The 17,873-nt window shown below is 40.4% G+C and overlaps 1 protein-coding gene across 1 annotated transcript in view; it reads left to right on the forward strand.

Annotated features, from left to right (window-relative positions):
• The window catches only part of NCOA2 (nuclear receptor coactivator 2), a 75,417-nt gene that overhangs the window by 28,500 nt on the left and 29,044 nt on the right, over positions 1-17,873 (forward strand). The window contains exons 5-9 of the mRNA XM_084280141.1: positions 985-1,170; positions 1,996-2,097; positions 2,179-2,319; positions 5,730-5,877; positions 7,897-9,166. Of these exons, the coding sequence (XP_084136267.1) occupies positions 985-1,170; positions 1,996-2,097; positions 2,179-2,319; positions 5,730-5,877; positions 7,897-9,166 (1,847 nt within the window). The remainder of the gene's footprint in view (positions 1-984; positions 1,171-1,995; positions 2,098-2,178; positions 2,320-5,729; positions 5,878-7,896; positions 9,167-17,873) is intronic.

The raw sequence follows: 17,873 nt of genomic DNA on the forward strand, positions 1-17,873 counted from the left end.
AAAACCCGTCTCTGTTAGTTGCAGCCTTTTTTTGATTCATATTACCATTGAGTTTAATGTCATTGGGCTTTGGAGGAGGTGAAAAGAAAGTGAATACTTGGGCATCTCATTTACTCACAGCAGTTTAAAAAGTATTATGCAGTTCACTTTATCATTTTATGACTTTACTTATAAACCCCTGAAGAATCAAAAAATGTAACTCTCTTAATGGCTAAACCCCATAAATTACTGCCTTTATTGCATTTTATGACTGAAGAGGGCAAGTGAAGAGTATTTTAAATATGACCCTGCTATTTCCTTATGTGGTCTTACATTAATTCGCTCTGACTGATGTCCAGTACCTATATTTGTGCATCTCGGGATTTTGTTTCCTTTTTTACTTGACTTAAGCACTGTGTTAGGCTTTAGTTTTATCCATCACTGCACCCAGGTCATTGTCATCCCTTCAGTCTTTCCCGTTGCAGCTGGGACTATGTGTTTCAGTATATTCCTGATTGTATCACTTCCTGTTTTTATAAATGCACTTTAGTTTCTTTTCATTCTATTTCTAATCCGGACGCTGATTTTTATACAGTACTGCTGTCTCCTTTGTATTAATCACTTTTAAATTCACTGAACAGATCCTACATACTGCTGTATTTTTTCCAGGCACATAAACTAACTTGATTTCCCCAGGAGGCTTTTCACTGTACTGTATAACTTTTGGCATGCACCAGTATTTTGATATTTACCCTGTTTTTCTAATGCGTGGTTCTAAGTCACTTGAAAAAATTAGCAATTAGCAGTGCTCTTAAAACCTGAGAATTGTGTAAATTACCTTATTACATGCTGGCTTGGGCACTAATATTAAAAAATCAGTCGTTGTTCCCAAATAAGCTTGTTTCCCAACTAGGCTGCAAAGCACCTTGATTAATTTCCTGTGGACAGGCAGCAGAAATGACTGCTACTGGATTTATCTCACTGTGTGATCTTTTCTTTGCTCAGTGAATGGAGGATCTTGGTCTGGTGACACTCCTAGGCGTAATAGCCATACCTTTAACTGTCGGATGCTGGTAAAACCTCTTGCCGATTCTGAGGAAGGCCATGATAACCAGGAAGCACATCAGAAATACGAAACTATGCAGTGCTTTGCTGTGTCTCAACCAAATTCCTTCAAGGAGGACGGTGAAGGTAATTGCCACTTTCAGTTTGTGGTAGCATTTTCTCTTTCCATGCTGTTGAGAGACATCAGTTTCATTGCAGTTCAGAAGGTGAGGAAAAGTTCATAAAGCAGCTTCAAAATCCTGAAAAATGGAAAAATTGTCCCTTTTTCTCATGTAACCGTGGAGGCGTACTGTCAGCTTGGATTATGGGTTAGACACTTGCATGCACCTATTTGTTGAGTGTAACTCTGTTTACGTTCAAGAGATATCCTAGTGTTCTATCACTGCAAATTGTAAGAAGAGTGTAGCTGACTGCGAGGAAAGTTTCAATGGGCAATTTTTTAAGTTCTTAGAATCTGAAGGCAATTGTGGTTCACCATTTCCTTTACCATTTACTACTTCAGCAGGTAAATTTCCTCAGATTGTATTTTAAGCATTCAGATAAGTACAAATGGCTTATTCTGAAGCTGCTTTCTCAGGGACAGCAAGAATGTGGGGCATGTTTAAGAAATGTGGTTTAGAAGGTAGAAACCGGTGAGTGTTGAAGAAATGTGCTTTCTGTGCATGCAGTATATCCTTTTCTATCGTGTATGCATAAACACCTGACGATAATTGTGGGCTGTGGTGGAGTCCTTGGTAATTCTAAAACAGAGAACACCCCCTCCGGTTTGTTTAATGTTATAGGAAATAATGAAGATGTAAAACCACTGAGTTTTAGCTGTCCTGTTATTGTTATCTATTCTTGTGGTCCAAAAAAAAATTTGAACAACTTTTAAAAAATATTCTGAATTCTTTGTGGAAACAAAGTTTTCCTCTTCTGTACAAATTGCTGAGGTAACATTTTTCTTTCAAGATTTGCAGTCTTGCTTGATTTGTGTTGCAAGAAGAGCTCCAATGAAGGAAAGACCACTTCTTCCTTCATCAGAGAGCTTTACTACTCGCCAGGATCTACAAGGTACTGTGAAACAGGAGATTTTCATGTCTTGCCCCCAGAAAACTGGGAAATTGCTGTAACAAATGTTTTATCTAATATCAGGCAAAATAACTTCACTGGACACGAGTACCATGCGAGCGGCTATGAAACCTGGCTGGGAGGATTTGGTGAGAAGATGTATTCAGAGGTTCCACTCGCAGCATGAAGGAGAAATATCATTTGCCAAGAGGCATCACCAGGAAGGTTAGGTTTCGTATTTTTAGCACTTTCTATATTTAAACTGTTTGTCATTTGTACCTGTTAGTTGTGTTCTCTTTGTTATGTTTACATGGAACAGTCAAGGGCTACTGACAGTTCCTTTTTCAAGCTGATCTGCCTAGCACAGTGATGGATCTCTCTGCAGTGTTTTCGTCCCTTTCTCCCTGCTTGTTTCAGCCCCCGTGTTATAACTGTGCCATATTGGAGGGTGCTTTAAATCTTCAAGTTGTCAGAATTGTTTTACAAAGAAACACCCTTATGGTTGCCCAGCAAAACATTCACTACCCGTTATTCTTCAGAACTTCGGCTCTCACATTGCAGTTCATTGACCTGTATTCCTTTTCTCTGCAAAAATGGACTTTTACTGTCACATTTCCTGTGAGAAACACCCAGTGTGAGCTATCAAAGACGCAGCACTCGTGCTATCTGGTAACCTACATTGTTGTACTGTATCTAGTTGATAAGGGTTGTAGAATACACCACAAGCACATCTACTCAGTCAAGATTATGGTAGGTAAGATGTAGTAGAGTACTGCACTGTGACAGGTTCCCTGAGAGGTTTCTGTGGCAGTGACTGAGTGGGGATTTTTTCTTTTCATTAAACCCCAGTAATGCTAATTCTGGTAACACGGATCCAAATGGTTAAAAACAACTAACCCTTTGTAGTCTACAGGAAAGCCCTTTCAAAACCAGTAGGGAATAACTGGAACATTTCCAGTTCAGGAGCATCGTTCCTTGGGTCCATGTTTATAGAACAGGGTTTACAGCTGGCCTATAACAAATAGTTGCCATGGCCATTAAACAACTGGCATGCTGTCTTGGAAACTAAATCGTAACTGGAATCTAAAATTATTCTGCCAAGTATACACACACACACACACACACACACACACACACACACACACACACACACAAATAGCTTTCATCACATGGCATTAGTTAAATATTCTTTCATACATTCTGCTCTCATCAAATCTTCAGTTTTCGTGTTGGGAATATGGGTTTACAGAAATACTGTGATATTTTATGTAACATTTTAGGGCTTATACAGTAGGAACACTAAACATTCACAGCCTTATGCTGTGATTTCAGACAGAGTTGAAGGAGGTAGCATGCAAATACAGTTATAGCAGGGGTTTAGAGAGTGGTTTCAGGCGAGAACCTGTCTGTACCACAGGTGATTTAGGAGTTTTTGTTAGAGCATCCAGCCACTTGTTACTTGAGTCCTCTTTGAGTGATTCCTGACCAAATCAGCAGCTCCGACACCCAGTGCTGAGGTTTGAGTGGGTCCTCTCTAAGCTACCTGTGAGGGGATAAGAGTATCCGTGTTTTGGATTTATACTGTATTCTTTCTCAGGGAAGGCTTAGGATCGATTGTCATATAAACTGTAAAATTAGTCTACATGAGGGGGCTCTTTATTTCTTGTGCCAGTGAGGAGAGTGAGTGAGTGATAAGAGCAGAAGGAAGAACCTCTGGAATTGCTTTGCTGCAAAGGAACCAGCACTGGAGAGGAATAAACCTGAAACATTTCCTTCCCCTGCCCTGCAGTGTGGAGAAGAAAAACAAGGCACATCTTAGGCAGTAGCATCTTTACACTGGACTTAGGCAAACCCTTGCATTTTTAAAGTCATGGTTTGAGAATAGAAGCAAAGAAAGTAACTATCTCCTATGTGTAATTCAGTGTTACAGTGCAGAAAAAAAATTGAGCATTAGTTCAATAACAAAAAACACAAAGCTTTCAAATTAGCTTACAGGATAAAGTGCAAAATATATGGTAAGTTTTTATTGGCCACAGTCAGAAAAATAGCATTTCCTCAAGAGGAATACGGAAACATTCTTGTTTGCTTAAAGAATTAGTTTGGAAAATGATTTAAGTAGAGATTTCACTTGTATCCTGTTGGCATTGAGTACTGGAATTTCCTGATGTGGTATATACTGAAGTTAAGAGCTTTGGACCTTCTGGTGCCCAAAGGTTAAACTGAAACAATGACATACCTAACAGTGAAATTTTGCTTTGTATTGTTTCACAGTTGTAGGTTTTTGTTTTTCTTTACATTTTTACTCTGAAAAACCCCTTCTGGTTGTTTAAATTGTGCTTCCTGTTTTCTCACTGCCTAAATAATACTTTAAAACCTTGCAGAACAATATATAACAGTGGGGGAGACAGGGAAGGAAAGCAATCATAACCAGTCCTGCAAGGCTGAAAATCTGGTAGCTCTGTAGAGGAGACTATTTAATAAAGCCACACTTGGAAAACCATGTCATTTCATTACAACAGGAAATATTAAAAGACAAGCAATGAAATGAAGATCAGATTATACTATTAATTTAAAAAAAAAAAAAGAAAACCAAAATCAGTAAAATACGTATATATGAAAAAATAAGAAATTAAAAGTATTTGTAGTACTTAATTCTTTTTTTTTTTCCCCTAACTAATTATATGAAAAATCTGGAATTAAGTATTTCCATCCTGCCATATCTGCAATCCTAACGGTTTTAGACTGTGCCCATAGCTTTTGGACGATGAATTGAAAATGATCAGACTTGTTTTATTGGTGGCAAAGAGTGAACAGTAGAATAGATTTTTGGAGATTTGTTTTTCCATAACATGATTTTTACTTTTAATTAAAGAAATGTCGCAGAGATCTACAAAACTTAAGAGAATTGAATGAGTTGGAGTTCAGGCTTACACTGAAAACTTAAGGGCTGCAGAATATCTGCAGTGAAATAGACCCCAAACCTGAAATGCAGTCATATCTAACAAGGATAGCTCAGCCCCAATACTGAGTTAAGTAATTGTATTTGTAATTTGTTTGGGCTGTATATTTTTGTAGTTATTCTGTAAAAAGTAACATTTCTAGTTCCAGTTGCTAATTGTCTCCATGTAAGGGATTTATGTACTTTTTAAATTAAAGAAGTAGTGAGAGTAACTGTTACAAGGCAATTTAAGCAGGCAATAAGGAGGAAAAGAGGCAGGCTAACGGAAACAGATGATCTAGAAACTAAAGACAGTCATATTAAACATCATAACGCAGGTGATACAGATGAAAAAATGTATGAGGTGCAGAAGGAGTTAGACATTTTGATGAAGAGTGAAATGGTGGATATCAAGGACTTCTTGGTTCACTCCTGAAATACTCTGTATTTCATAGGGTCTGTCCTGTTATTGCTGTCATTCCTTGTAGGTTTTCTTTCAATCACCTAACGGTATGAGAGATCCTTTATTTTATATGCACCCCATTTATTTATTCTCAAACTTTTTCGTGTGGTTTGGTTTGTAATACTGGGCCTGTGCTATCAGTGCCTGATAGATTTACAGCATCAGGTGCAGAGCAGCTAAGCTGCCCGTGCTAGTTTCTCACGTATCTAATTCTGCTGTTTTGCTTGCTTGCAGTACTAAGGCAGGGGTTGGCGTTTAGTCCTGTTTATCGGTTCTCCTTGTCTGACGGCACTATCGTCTCTGCCCAAACGAAGAGCAAGCTCATCCGTTCTCAGACGACTAGCGAACCTCAGCTTGTAATCTCCTTGCATATGCTTCACAGGTAACCCTCACCGCTTCGTTACATCCACACACTGCAGGGAGATGGGGAAAGTACAAAGTTGCCAAACCAAATAGATTGTTTCAGGCTGATAGACATTCAGCTGACCTAGAACTGATAGCATGACAACCAAATACATTTTTGAATTCAGTGCTGCCAGCAGGAAAAGACTGTAAGGTTATGTTGGAACTTATGAATGGCATGCTGGATTTTCACATCGAGATCTTCCATTAAACAGGCAAAATTTCCTTTAATCTCATCTTCTTAATTTCCATATTTTAATTTCCTGTATTTTGTGTAGTAGACACAAGAAACTTCCCAAATGCAATTATATCCAGAAAACTCATAGCCAGTCATATGTTGGGCATGGGTCTTCTTTAAAGAATATGTTAGGATTATTGGAACTTTATTTTAGACAAACTGCATGCTTCAACTCCTTGTTTCCCTTCATTTCTTGTCTTTTCTGGTGCTTGGAGTAGTGACTTTGACACGTCCAGTCCTGAGAAATGCCACCACTATTAAAAAAAGAAAAAAAGGCACATGCAAAGATATGTTGAGGATAAATAATCACTGACCTCAAAACTTCAATGTGAAACTTTATTAAGTCATTGATGTCCTGGTATATTTGTGTCAAATTTTGTTTCAGGTTTTATTTAACTAGTGATAATTACAATGTTGTTCCCCTGTATCCACAGTATCACTTTTTTCAGAGGAAGAAAACAGCTCTAAACGTAATTAAAACTGAAACATTTTACAGACTGTAGATTTGGAAACTGACCTGACCAGAAGCTGTTTGAAATGTGTTTCCTTTGGATTGCTGAATATATTTGGTATTTCGCAAAGTGATAAATTTCAATTTTTAAAAAGCATCATTAAGTTGAATATTGCAAATACTCTTGCTTACATTGTTCACCTTTGCCTTTATAGCTAAGGTAACCACCACTTGTCCACGCTTTACCAAAATGCAGAGGTTTAGCTGCGTTCATCCTGTGCAAGCGGGAGCTGTACATGCCAGGCACATTCCACCAGTGTTTGTTGGTGGAAGTCTGGAGTTGATTTGACCTTTCTCAGAACCTAATTTATTTTTTTTTCTTTATAATCTACTTGACTCTGTCTCTTTTATAGCTTTTAGCATTTGGGAATATGTCTGATTTTTCTGGTTTAAGTTTTAGCGCAGAAGTAAAAAGTGTATCGCATCCTCTCATAAACTAATTAAAATCTACTGAGGAACAGAGAAGTGACCTTCAGGTGCTGTCACAAGTGCTTTTTCTCTGTGTGTGCCTCTCTTCCATTTTCTCCATCTCGCAGCCTACATCTCTATAATATGAGTTTCAGCTCCTATCTGTGGGGTTTTTCTTTCTTCTCCTCTTCGCCGAAGTGCCCATGGATTGCTAACAGAGTGTTCCTGTTCTGAAGCGGTACCCAGTAGTTCTCTTGGCTCACATGCTGTTTTGGAGCAGTATCGAAATACTCTGGCAGTGGAGAAATGCAACTTGATTTCAACTTCTCTTTTCACTACGAAGCTGGTGGGCAAGTAGCCCGCTCCAGCCTTGTTGCGGGGCGAACTCATAGAAATTCAAAACTCCAGCAAACAGCTGACCACAGCTGCCTTGTAAAACGTGGATTTGTTTGGGTCATATGTTTCAGATGAGATTTCAGTCAGTTCTGGAAGTTAGCTCTTGCCAAATTGTAGAGGAGAGATACACATTAGAGGGAGGGAGCCTGAAATTGTAACCTATATGCATTTCTAATGACTGTCATTTAAATGGGGTATAATTTTGTTTTTCCTCTCTTCCACCAATTTGTTAATGAGGTACTGAAAAACTATATACACTGTCAGTGAGCAGCCATGTTAGGAGTTGCATATCACTTCTGTCAAATTGTCAATTTGTTTTTAATTGGAGGTTGGTTGTGTTATTTTAAAGCAAGGTTTGGGGTTTTGCTGCTTTTTCTGTAATATAATTGCCGGTCGGCCACTGTCATTTTAGCTAATGGGTTGTTTTTCTTCCCCTTGCCACATAGAGAGCAGAATGTCTGTGGAATGAATCAGGATTTGACTGGACAAGGAATGGGGAAGATATTGAACCCAATTAGCTCCAGCAGCCCTGCTCATCAGGCCATGTGCAGTGGGAACCCAGGTCAGGATATGACCATCAGTAGCAATATAAATTTTGCCATAAATGGCCCAAAGGAACAAATGGGCATGCCAGCAGGCAGGTTTGGTGGTTCAGGGGGAATGAACCATGTGTCAAGCATACAAGCATCCACTCCTCAGGGTAGTAACTATGCACTAAAAATGAATAGCCCCTCACAAAGCAGCCCCGGCATGAACCCAGGGCAGCCAAACTCTATGCTTTCCCCAAGGCATCGTGTGAGCCCTGGAGTGGCAGGAAGTCCTCGCATCCCACCCAGCCAGTTCTCCCCTGCAGGAAGCTTGCATTCACCCGTGGGAGTCTGCAGCAGCACAGGAAATAGCCATAACTACACCAACAGCTCCCTGAACGCACTTCAGGCCCTCAGCGAGGGCCACGGCGTTTCTCTAGGATCGTCGTTGGCTTCACCTGACCTAAAAATGGGAAATTTACAAAATTCCCCTGTGAATATGAACCCTCCCCAGCTAAGCAAGATGGGAAGCCTGGACTCTAAAGACTGCTTTGGACTATATGGGGAGCAATCGGAAGGTACAACTGGACAAGCAGAGAGCAGCTGCCATTCAGGAGAGCAGAAAGACAGTAGCGATAGCAACATGCCACCAGTTGTCAGTGGTGAGAGACCTGATGGACAGAATAAACTGCACGATGGAAAAAGCCAGACAAAGCTCTTGCAATTGCTGACCACCAAATCGGATCAGATGGAGCCTTCGCCTTTGTCCAGTACCATGGGAGATGTTAGCAAGGACTCCACGGGAGGGTTGCCTGGGTCTGGTTCGGCACACGGAACCTCGCTCAAGGAGAAGCATAAAATTTTGCACAGACTATTGCAGGACAGTAGTTCTCCTGTAGATTTGGCCAAGCTCACAGCGGAGGCCACAGGCAAAGAACTGAACCAGGAGTCCAGTAGCACAGCTCCTGGTTCAGAGGTGACTGTTAAACAGGAGCCAGCGAGTCCTAAGAAGAATAATAATGCACTACTTCGCTACTTACTAGATAAAGATGATACTAAAGATATTGGCTTACCAGACATACCCCCAAAACTGGAACGGTTGGACAGTAAGACAGACCCTTCTGGTAGCACAAAGTTAATAGCTATGAGGACGGAAAAAGAAGAGATAAGCTTTGAGCCTAACGAACAGGTAAGCAAATCTTTGCATTACGTGTGAGTGAGATGTCCTAGGTCTGCATTCCTCCCACCTTCATTTTTTTTCCAGACTTCCTCCAAGAGTAATTTCTTGACACTTCAGGAGGCTGTTACCGGTCTCTTGAAATCCAGGCCACAGGCAAAACCCCAGCCTTCACTCAGTTTTCCAGTTGGTGCTACTAAGTTGAGCGCATCACTTGTCTAAAAGAACGGGCACTGCCTGGGAGGAGATGGATAGCACAGGGACTGAAGGCTGGGAAACTCTTCCCAGGCTGTAGTCAGATGAAGAGAAGATACATGGAACTGTTGGCTAACGCTAACTTCCTGACAGCTTCTCCCATAGACTGTTCAACCGCTGTGGGCTGGATGGGCTCAAGGACAGGAGTTGTTCGAAAAGCCTCACTGATACCAACTTTGCATCGCAGGTCTTTGTGCTATACTTGGTCTGCAAATTAAAATCAAGAGAAATAGACTTCTCTTGTTTCTGTGCCAGTTAGAGGGGGTTGTTGTTCTGTGGGTTTGGGTTTTTAAAGTTTTTATATTCAGCCCCAAGTTCCCATGGATTATTAACTGTTCAGTGCGGAGCTTGTGTCTCTGTACAGCATTATCTGCATTGAATTTTGCATTCAGAATTTCTCTGTGTTCTGTGTGTAATTGTTTGTTGCTGTGCTGCAAAACATATTAATATAATAAACGTTGTTAGGACCCAGGCTGAAAAGTGTTATTTCACTGGCCTGTGTGCAGAATTGGCTTTCCAAAAGTGCCAGGGTCATGTTGCCCAGAGCACTCCACTTTTCCGAGCTTTGCGAGGAAGAGGGGTGAGGCAGAAACAATTTGCCACTTCAGTATTACTGTTTATTTTATTTATAAAATGGGTGATTACAATATCAATTTTAGTATAAGGCATTTTCTGGGGAGTTTATAACTATCTGGAGGTAATGATCCTTAGCTTTGTCCTACACTATCAACTCTCCCAGCTGGTCATTAATCCCTAGACAGTGCCCTGTGCATGAAGCCTTAGTTTTTAAATCATGATCAGATTATATACTATAAATGTTCACGTCTTGTCATTCACAGCCATATCCTTCACTTTTAAAATACTGTGCGTTTTCAATATGTGGACTGGCTTTGAGCTTGTTTGGTTTTGTGAATCTACTGTATTTTTATTATTGTGTCTATATAAATGTATCTCTTTTTTTAATATGTATTTTCTATATCATCTTTTGATGTTGAGGGGGGACAGGCAACATATTCTTAGTCCTAAATCACAGCATTGGAATTATTTTTTTTTTTACTTTGCCCTTTCAGCAGTCTCTAACCAGGAGACAGGCCTTCCAACCGTGGTTATAACCACAAAGCATAGAGGCCAAACATACCACTGCAATGTGGATGAAGCATTGTTAAAAGTCTCAGTTATCCATTCCAAGTTACTTCATTTCTATTTCAACAGAATTTGACAGCTATTGCCATTATGTAGGAGCAGTTGTGGGTTTTCAACCCTTCCCGTGCCTTGGGAGGAAAATGAGCCAAATTACACTGATTTCTACAGGGATTAATCCTCAAGCCTGAATGTTAGTTTAGTTCTGAATTCAGCTACTATTTTGTGGCGCCTATAGGGAGAACTTAGATTCCCTGTGAGAACTAACGCTTTGTTAAGCTAGAAAAACAGATACCAAGAAATTCACAGCTAAGCTGGCAAGAATAAATTATTATAAAAATATGTAATTGCTTTCAGTTCCAAGCTGACATCCAACACATGGAAGTTAATGTCATTATCCTTATAATACTGACACATCCATCAAGTCCTCAGTATTTGATACTGGACAAGAAGGTTGAATTTGGTAGTCACCAAAAAAGTTCTGTCTGGTTAACAGAGTAAAATTGTGGCCTTCAGATGGTTTACTTTCCAAGAATTAAATTTCTAAACTAATGAAAATTTACTCTTTCATGATCTCTGTGGACTAGCTGAGAAATGGCTTAGCTTGTGAACCCATTCGTGAAGAGCAGGTTTTGTCCCCTCTAGAAACTGGCTGTCTAGTCCAAGGTCCAAGTCATACAGTGTCCTTTTATCACTGATGGAAAAACAGGAAAATAACTCTATGATATTTTGTTTATTATCTTATCCTAATTTGTGTCTAAAATGGGAGAGGTAAGCTGCTGGATAGTGATGGTCCTGTTGAGTTGCAGTAGCCTAGACAGCTAACTTAAACTACTTGCTTTACTTTTTCATGACTAAAGATAGGCAAGTTGTGTCTCACCCTAAATGTAAATGCATAACTATAAGACTAACATTAAAGAAAGAAACTTCAATGTCTACAAGCATTTCCAACCTCAGGCATTTGGAAATCAGGTTCACAATATTAGGAACTTTGTGAAGTGAATAGTCTATTCATTTTTTATTTTTAGGCTTTGTGTTTCTGAGGTCAGGGGAGGGATTTGAGGGGGTTTGGAATATGGACTATGAAAGAATAACCTTTTCTTAAAATTTGAAGACATTCCTGAGGTATGGGAAGGTCCAGGAGTTGGGGCTGTTCAGAAAAGCTGGAAGCAGTGCAGGAGTTGTGATAAAGTGGCAGGGGCTGAAGTAAGTGCTGAGGCGTTGTCAGCACCGAGGTAAGAAGCAGCCGGTCCCACAACGGAGATGGAAGGCTACTGGATAATGACAGAAGGGCTTTTGTCTCTCCCATTGGTTGTAAAGACAGTTTTAAAACCTACTTGAAATGCAGTGAATAAACAGGAGAAGTCCAACATGGAGCAGGAGAGGAAATGGTGGGGAATATAAAATAATGTAAGCATTTATCTAGCTGAAGGCCAGGCCCTTAAACAAATAACCACTTTACCCCAATTATAAAATCACTGAAAATATTTAGCATCAGAAACTCTTCAGCTTTGGAAGACGGTCTCCCACAGGAAGTGCTCATTGCCTAAATTTAGATCAAAGCTGGAACTATTTAGTACAAGACTAGAACACAGATTCTTGTGCTAAATTCTTCCATCCTCCTGCGTCCTTCCCCCCCCTCCACCCCCCCCGCCCCTTCTTCCTCCCGTATGTAAAAATTAGCCGTGTGCTTGTGTTACCTATTTTGCAGGTTTATTTAAAACTTCTCCTCCCTGAGGAATGTAGTGTTTTTTAATTAGTCACCAGAATGTGCAGTTTCTCTGGAAACTGCGGTGGAGCAGCAGCGGGATGGGCCTCTGCAAGGGGCATCGCGGTGTTGGGAGGCAGCAGAGCCATTACGTTTTCTCCTTTTACTTTTGGTGTGACTTTTCAGAGCAGGAAATGCTTTGAAGTGCACCACTGCACTAAAAATAGCAGTCTTCTAGGTAGTGTGTTTAAACATACACTTCTGCAGAGAGCAGCAACTGACAGGAAGCCTTTTTCAATTGGCAGAGAATGTTTCCAGTGCCGGCGTACCTTTTCCCCTTCCTTGGTGAGATGATAGTTATCAAGCTTTATTAGGCTGATTGCTATTCCAGTTAAGGCAGCTGAGGGGGAGAGGATGAAAGGGAGACCTGCTGGGGAGGCTCAGCAGAGCTTTTCCTACATCACTGACAGTAGTAGGACTGTGGCTATGAAGCAGCGCGAGCGCTCGTATCGCTCTCCACTATTAAAAAGGGACAGCGGTGGAAACATGAGTCCCAATTTATTACAGTTTTGTTTTACAGGGCACCCCCTCAGCAACAAGCCTATATTTCCCTTGCTGAGCCCCAAGCTACAGTAGAGTAGCTGTGGTGGGACTTCACCCTGCATCCTCCTTCCCTCTTCCCCGCTCCTCATGATGTCCCTCAAAAAACTAATCCACGTCGTACTTCTGGCCAGAGCCAGCACACAGTGCCACTGGTCAGAGCAGCCCCTGGGTCAGCAGATGGTTGCATCTAAGAAGGACCAGCTTGCAGGTTGGGGGGAAGGAGAGGGGGAGTGCAGGAGAACGTCAGAGAAACGTCATATGCTGAACAGTGTCAGGTACTGCCTTGCTAAAGAAACACTTCACTTAGCCATACTGTTTTGCACCGCAAAGCTCTTCTGTAGGATTGGGTGTGGATTATTGTGTTTGTGTTGCAGATGAAGAAACCAAGATGTAGGAGAGTAGCTTATTCTCTGAGAAAGCACTTGGCTTGGTGTGGAATAAAATCCTTATCTCTGCAAGTGTAGTCTTCTCCTTTTTAGCCAGTAGCCAATACAGGCAGCCTGTTTGTCTGACAGGGACTTTGCAATGTCACAGTCTCCACTAGTGCTGTTCCAGAAATCACCTTAAATGTGTACCTTTTTGTCCTAAAACTCAGAAACTGTTCTCTTGTTCCTCACACATTTTATCAGCTCTGCTGCCCTCTTGCTTTATCCGGAAACCAGTATTTTCCCAATACAAGAATATTTTTTACACATGCCCCTCTTCTTCCAAAAAGCAATAATTCTTGTTGTCCAGAACCCATTAAATTCATGAAGAACATTGATTTCTTCATGAATTTTTATCAAAAACCTAGAATGGGGTTTACATTTTCTGAATTTCTTTCAATTGGAGTTAATGTTTCCAGAAGTCAGTGGTAGATAAACCTGATAATGTAACAGGATTCCTAACATTTCTAGATTTTATTGCAGTTACCAGGGAGAAAAAAATATATATTGATTCCACTTCTGATTTACTTTATCCCTCTTTTTATAATCCTTTAATTTATGGCCAGTTCGGAGCAGGGGTTTTGTTTTGTTTCCCTGTCTATGCTCAAAAGTTTTGCCTGTGCTACAGAGATAGCTAATGAGCTAACTTGGGCTTTATATAAAGCGGGTATAGCTTCAAGTAGTGCCCCCACCAAAAGACATCCTGTTGTAAAGAAAAACTCCCAGATGCCCCTGGGATCCACAGCTGTAAAGGTGGTGAAATTTGGAATACAGGGGCTCAGTGCAAGCTATGGGCATAGCTCATGGTGGAGGGGAGATCTCCAGAGAGTTTAGGACCTTACCAGTCCTTTACAATCCATGGAAGCTAGACTCTGACATAGCAATTTCTGCAAACCAAACTTCATGTTGAGGTGCAAACTGCCTTCCAGTAGCGCTGAAAAGGATCTGTAAGCAATTAACACATTAATCTGCCGTTCTCTTCCTGACGGTGATAACTGCAGGTACTTTTTCAAATACAAAAATATTTCTAGGCACAACTTGTCTTCTATTTTTCTGGCACTTGGTGTCCCAGTTCTACAGAAACTGGTGTAATTGCATTGCTTAGAGACAGTGAAAATATGTGCAGGAGAACTTTCTTGCGAAGGCGCTTTATCAGGATTTTTTTTTTTTAATTCATGACAAATAATTGTTTTACAGGGAGGTTAGGGTGTGCCTTCTATTTACATAAAGTTCAATTTAGACCATTAACAAAATAAATATAGAATATAAATAAAAGAAAAATGCCATGAAACTAACCAAGTAAATATTTTAATGCTAGTTTCTGCACATACGGTGCCATTTGAGGGTGGGTCTGGAAAGACTTGGGCTAACATCATAACTTGGTGTTCATTCTAAGTCTATCTTGGGAATTTTGCAGCAGTTGAGAACCCTCATTTCATCAAAAAAATAAAGATTAAATATTTGATATGGATTATGTTAAGCAAAGAAAGGAAGGTTATGTATTTGTGTTGTTATAATGCATCTGTTGTATTTGGCGGTTCTTTGCCATTTCCTGAGAGGAGTTAAAAGCATCTCAGGGAGCACAGTTTTCTGACACATTTGGATCAATATGTGCTTCCCTAGCTTTGTTTTGGGTTTGTTTTCTTGTGGCTTTTTTTTTACATCTGGTGTTTAAACAAAGAATTGCAGTAGCCAGAATGTCGAAAAATAACAAAAGGGAAGAAAAAAAATGTCACAAAGTCCCACACAGAACCAACCAAAAAGAAAAAATCCTGCAACATGTAAAACTTCCCTTCACAGTTGTCTCAAATATATTTAATGAAGGCCATACATCTTAATTCTCTCAAAGAATATCGAATCATCCTTCTATAATTTATGATATCCTACATCAGTCTCCTCTACCGGCTTTTTCAGTTGTCTGGTACCAAATCTCCCAGGGCTCCAAACACGCCTGCTGTAAGCATCACTTGCTACTGCCTCTCCCTGAGACTTTTTTAATCTGTTTATCACCTGATAATTATCACCTCATTATTTAGGCTTCCTTGATTCCCCCTGGCTCTGTCTTTTCTGTTGGTGGGTGTCCTGTGTCTACCCAACCACTTTTAAGTGCCTGGAAGTCAGCGAGTCAGCAGGGGGAATTTGTCAAAAGCAGGTGATGTCCAACCAACCTGTCTTCCTTCAGTGAGAGGGGTACCAGGATTTTTGGTATAAGAGAAACAGTGTGTGTCACGTGTCTTGGTTTGAGTGAGGCTCTTTGGCACTCTTAACACATGGCATTCTTGCCAGCATGTAAGCGATGCATGGTCAAGATGAAACTTCTGTGAGCGGGTGGAAAGCTGTTTGGCAATCCTTACACCCCCAAAGGAGTTATTTATGGATTCATTGTCAGAATGGAGCTGTTGCAGATCATGCAGCATCTAAAGCTGCTTAGTGTTTGACCTGATAAGTGAATAGAGTGTATGCTCGGTAAAGCTGCGTGTGTGATGCTTGAATGTCTGCAGGTATGCTGGAGGACAGAATTCAGATTCATCTGCAACCAGGATATACAGAGGGAGAATCTTGGGTGAACATTCAGGATGAACAAATGCTAAGTTTTGCACTTTGTCCAGAATAGTGTCACAGATTTATTTAAAAGAGCAAAAACAAAAATGAGGGGGCAGTTAGCTATACTGGACTTCCTCTGAGCTGTGTCTGGGGATCATAGTAAGCACAAGATGACTGAGAGTCAGTAGTGTCCTGTAATTAAAAAAATCACAGGCTTTTCTGGAATATGCTGTCAATGTGTTCTATGTGTAGAGATTCAGGGGAGGGGGCAAAGGAAGGTTGCTTTATTCAGCAGTTTTAAGGCTTCATCTTAAATCCTATTCTGGACACAGCACTCTAGAAGAAGTGTCAATGACTGAAGGCAATCCACACAAGCAATGCGAGGTCTAGAAAACAGGTAATATGCTGAAGAAAATTCAACAAGTTGAGATGACTTATTTATTTAATCTTAAAACCAAAAAAGGCACATGTTTTCAAGTACAGAATAGGGTAGAAGAATAAGGAAGAACAATTTGTTCTCCAAATTCAAAATACAACAGGAAGGAAGGGCCTCAATTTCAGTGAGGGAGATTATGCATTGACATTGGGGGAGAAAATCTTAATAGTAAGGATGGCAGAGTGCTGGAACCAATTCCCTGGGGAAGCTGTGAATTTTCTGTCACTGGATGTCTTTAACAAGAAGCTACATGAACTTCTGTAGGGAATGGCTTACACTGATTTTGCCTTGAGGCTTTACATTTCTTCCAGTCCTCTGATTCTGCAGTTTCCTACCATTTTGCCAGTAACACCAGCCTCCAAATCACCCACACGCTGCTTTTTAACGGGGTAGACTCCTTCCTCCTTTGCACCACATATCCTGAGCTGTAAGACTAGGAGGTGATGTGGAAGGAGTAATTCTGTGTTTTTCTGCGGTCAGTCATCCAAAAAAAGGTATGTAGAGATGTAACCTCGAGGTATCTTAGCTACCGGTGAATAAACCAGCTGGGCTTGGCAGGAGCAGGTTAGCTGTGGCAGCAGGAGTTTAGTACAAACTAAGGCACAGTACTTCCTAGATGGGCTGTGAGAGCCTCAGCAGGTTGATTAAAGCCATCTCAGGTGTTTCTATATTGTCCTGACATCTGCGGTGTGAGCTTGCCCTCAGTACTGAATGAGTGAGTTCACGGTGTGGCAGCAGGACATAAAAGGACAGGAAGAATTGTATTTCGGTTGTGTGCAAGTTTGTGGTGTTACTTCTCAGTTCCCCATCCTTCACATCTGGCTGCTCACTCTCTGCCTCTCTTCCGTCACTGCACATCTCCTAATGAAGGTGATGACTCTGAGTAGGTTTTTCTTATAAATATTGTCATGAAAAGTTTCCTGTGCAACTGGGTGGGAACTGACACTGGACTGCCTGTTGGTAATGATTACCCAACCGAGTTTTACCTTATTTAAAGGGTTAGGATTGGAGAATATACTTGTAATAACTTCCAAATTTCAATTAGAAGAGTTTCATTTTGAAGGTTTATAGACGGAGAAGGTAACAAAAAAATTACTGGTGAAAATCAGTGTTTTTAAGAAAAACATGCAGATTGGTATTTATGTTGGCATAAGATGAAGGTAATTTTTTTTCTCATCTTTATTTCATTATAAGCTTCAATTGAATTAATTGTGGCTAGATTTGTGGGTTTTTTTCTTTACCATAGAGAAGTTATTTTCATGGTTTTGGGAAGTTGTGAACAAAATAAATTCCTAAAGCTAGGAACTAGTTGACAGGTTTTAATTTATAGAATTTCATTGAAATATTTATTTCTTGCCAGTTAACTTACATGGAGTTTTTCAGTGTTAAGGTTTTGAATGTAGCAAAGATTATGTGTATGGGGAATTGTTTCAGCCATGAAGCAACTTTTCCACCATATGCTTTTAATCAAGTCATAAAGAGACTAGAAATATGACTGTGTTGAAAGGAATATCAGTTATACCTACATAAACCCTCCTCTTCATCGCTGTCAGATCTCTTCCCCAGCCAAATTATCCCTGCAGTCTGCACCGATCCCCAAGTGCACAG

Source organism: Gallinula chloropus (assembly GCF_964237585.1).
Source record: "Gallinula chloropus genome assembly, chromosome: 2".
NCBI lineage: Eukaryota > Metazoa > Chordata > Aves > Gruiformes > Rallidae > Gallinula > Gallinula chloropus.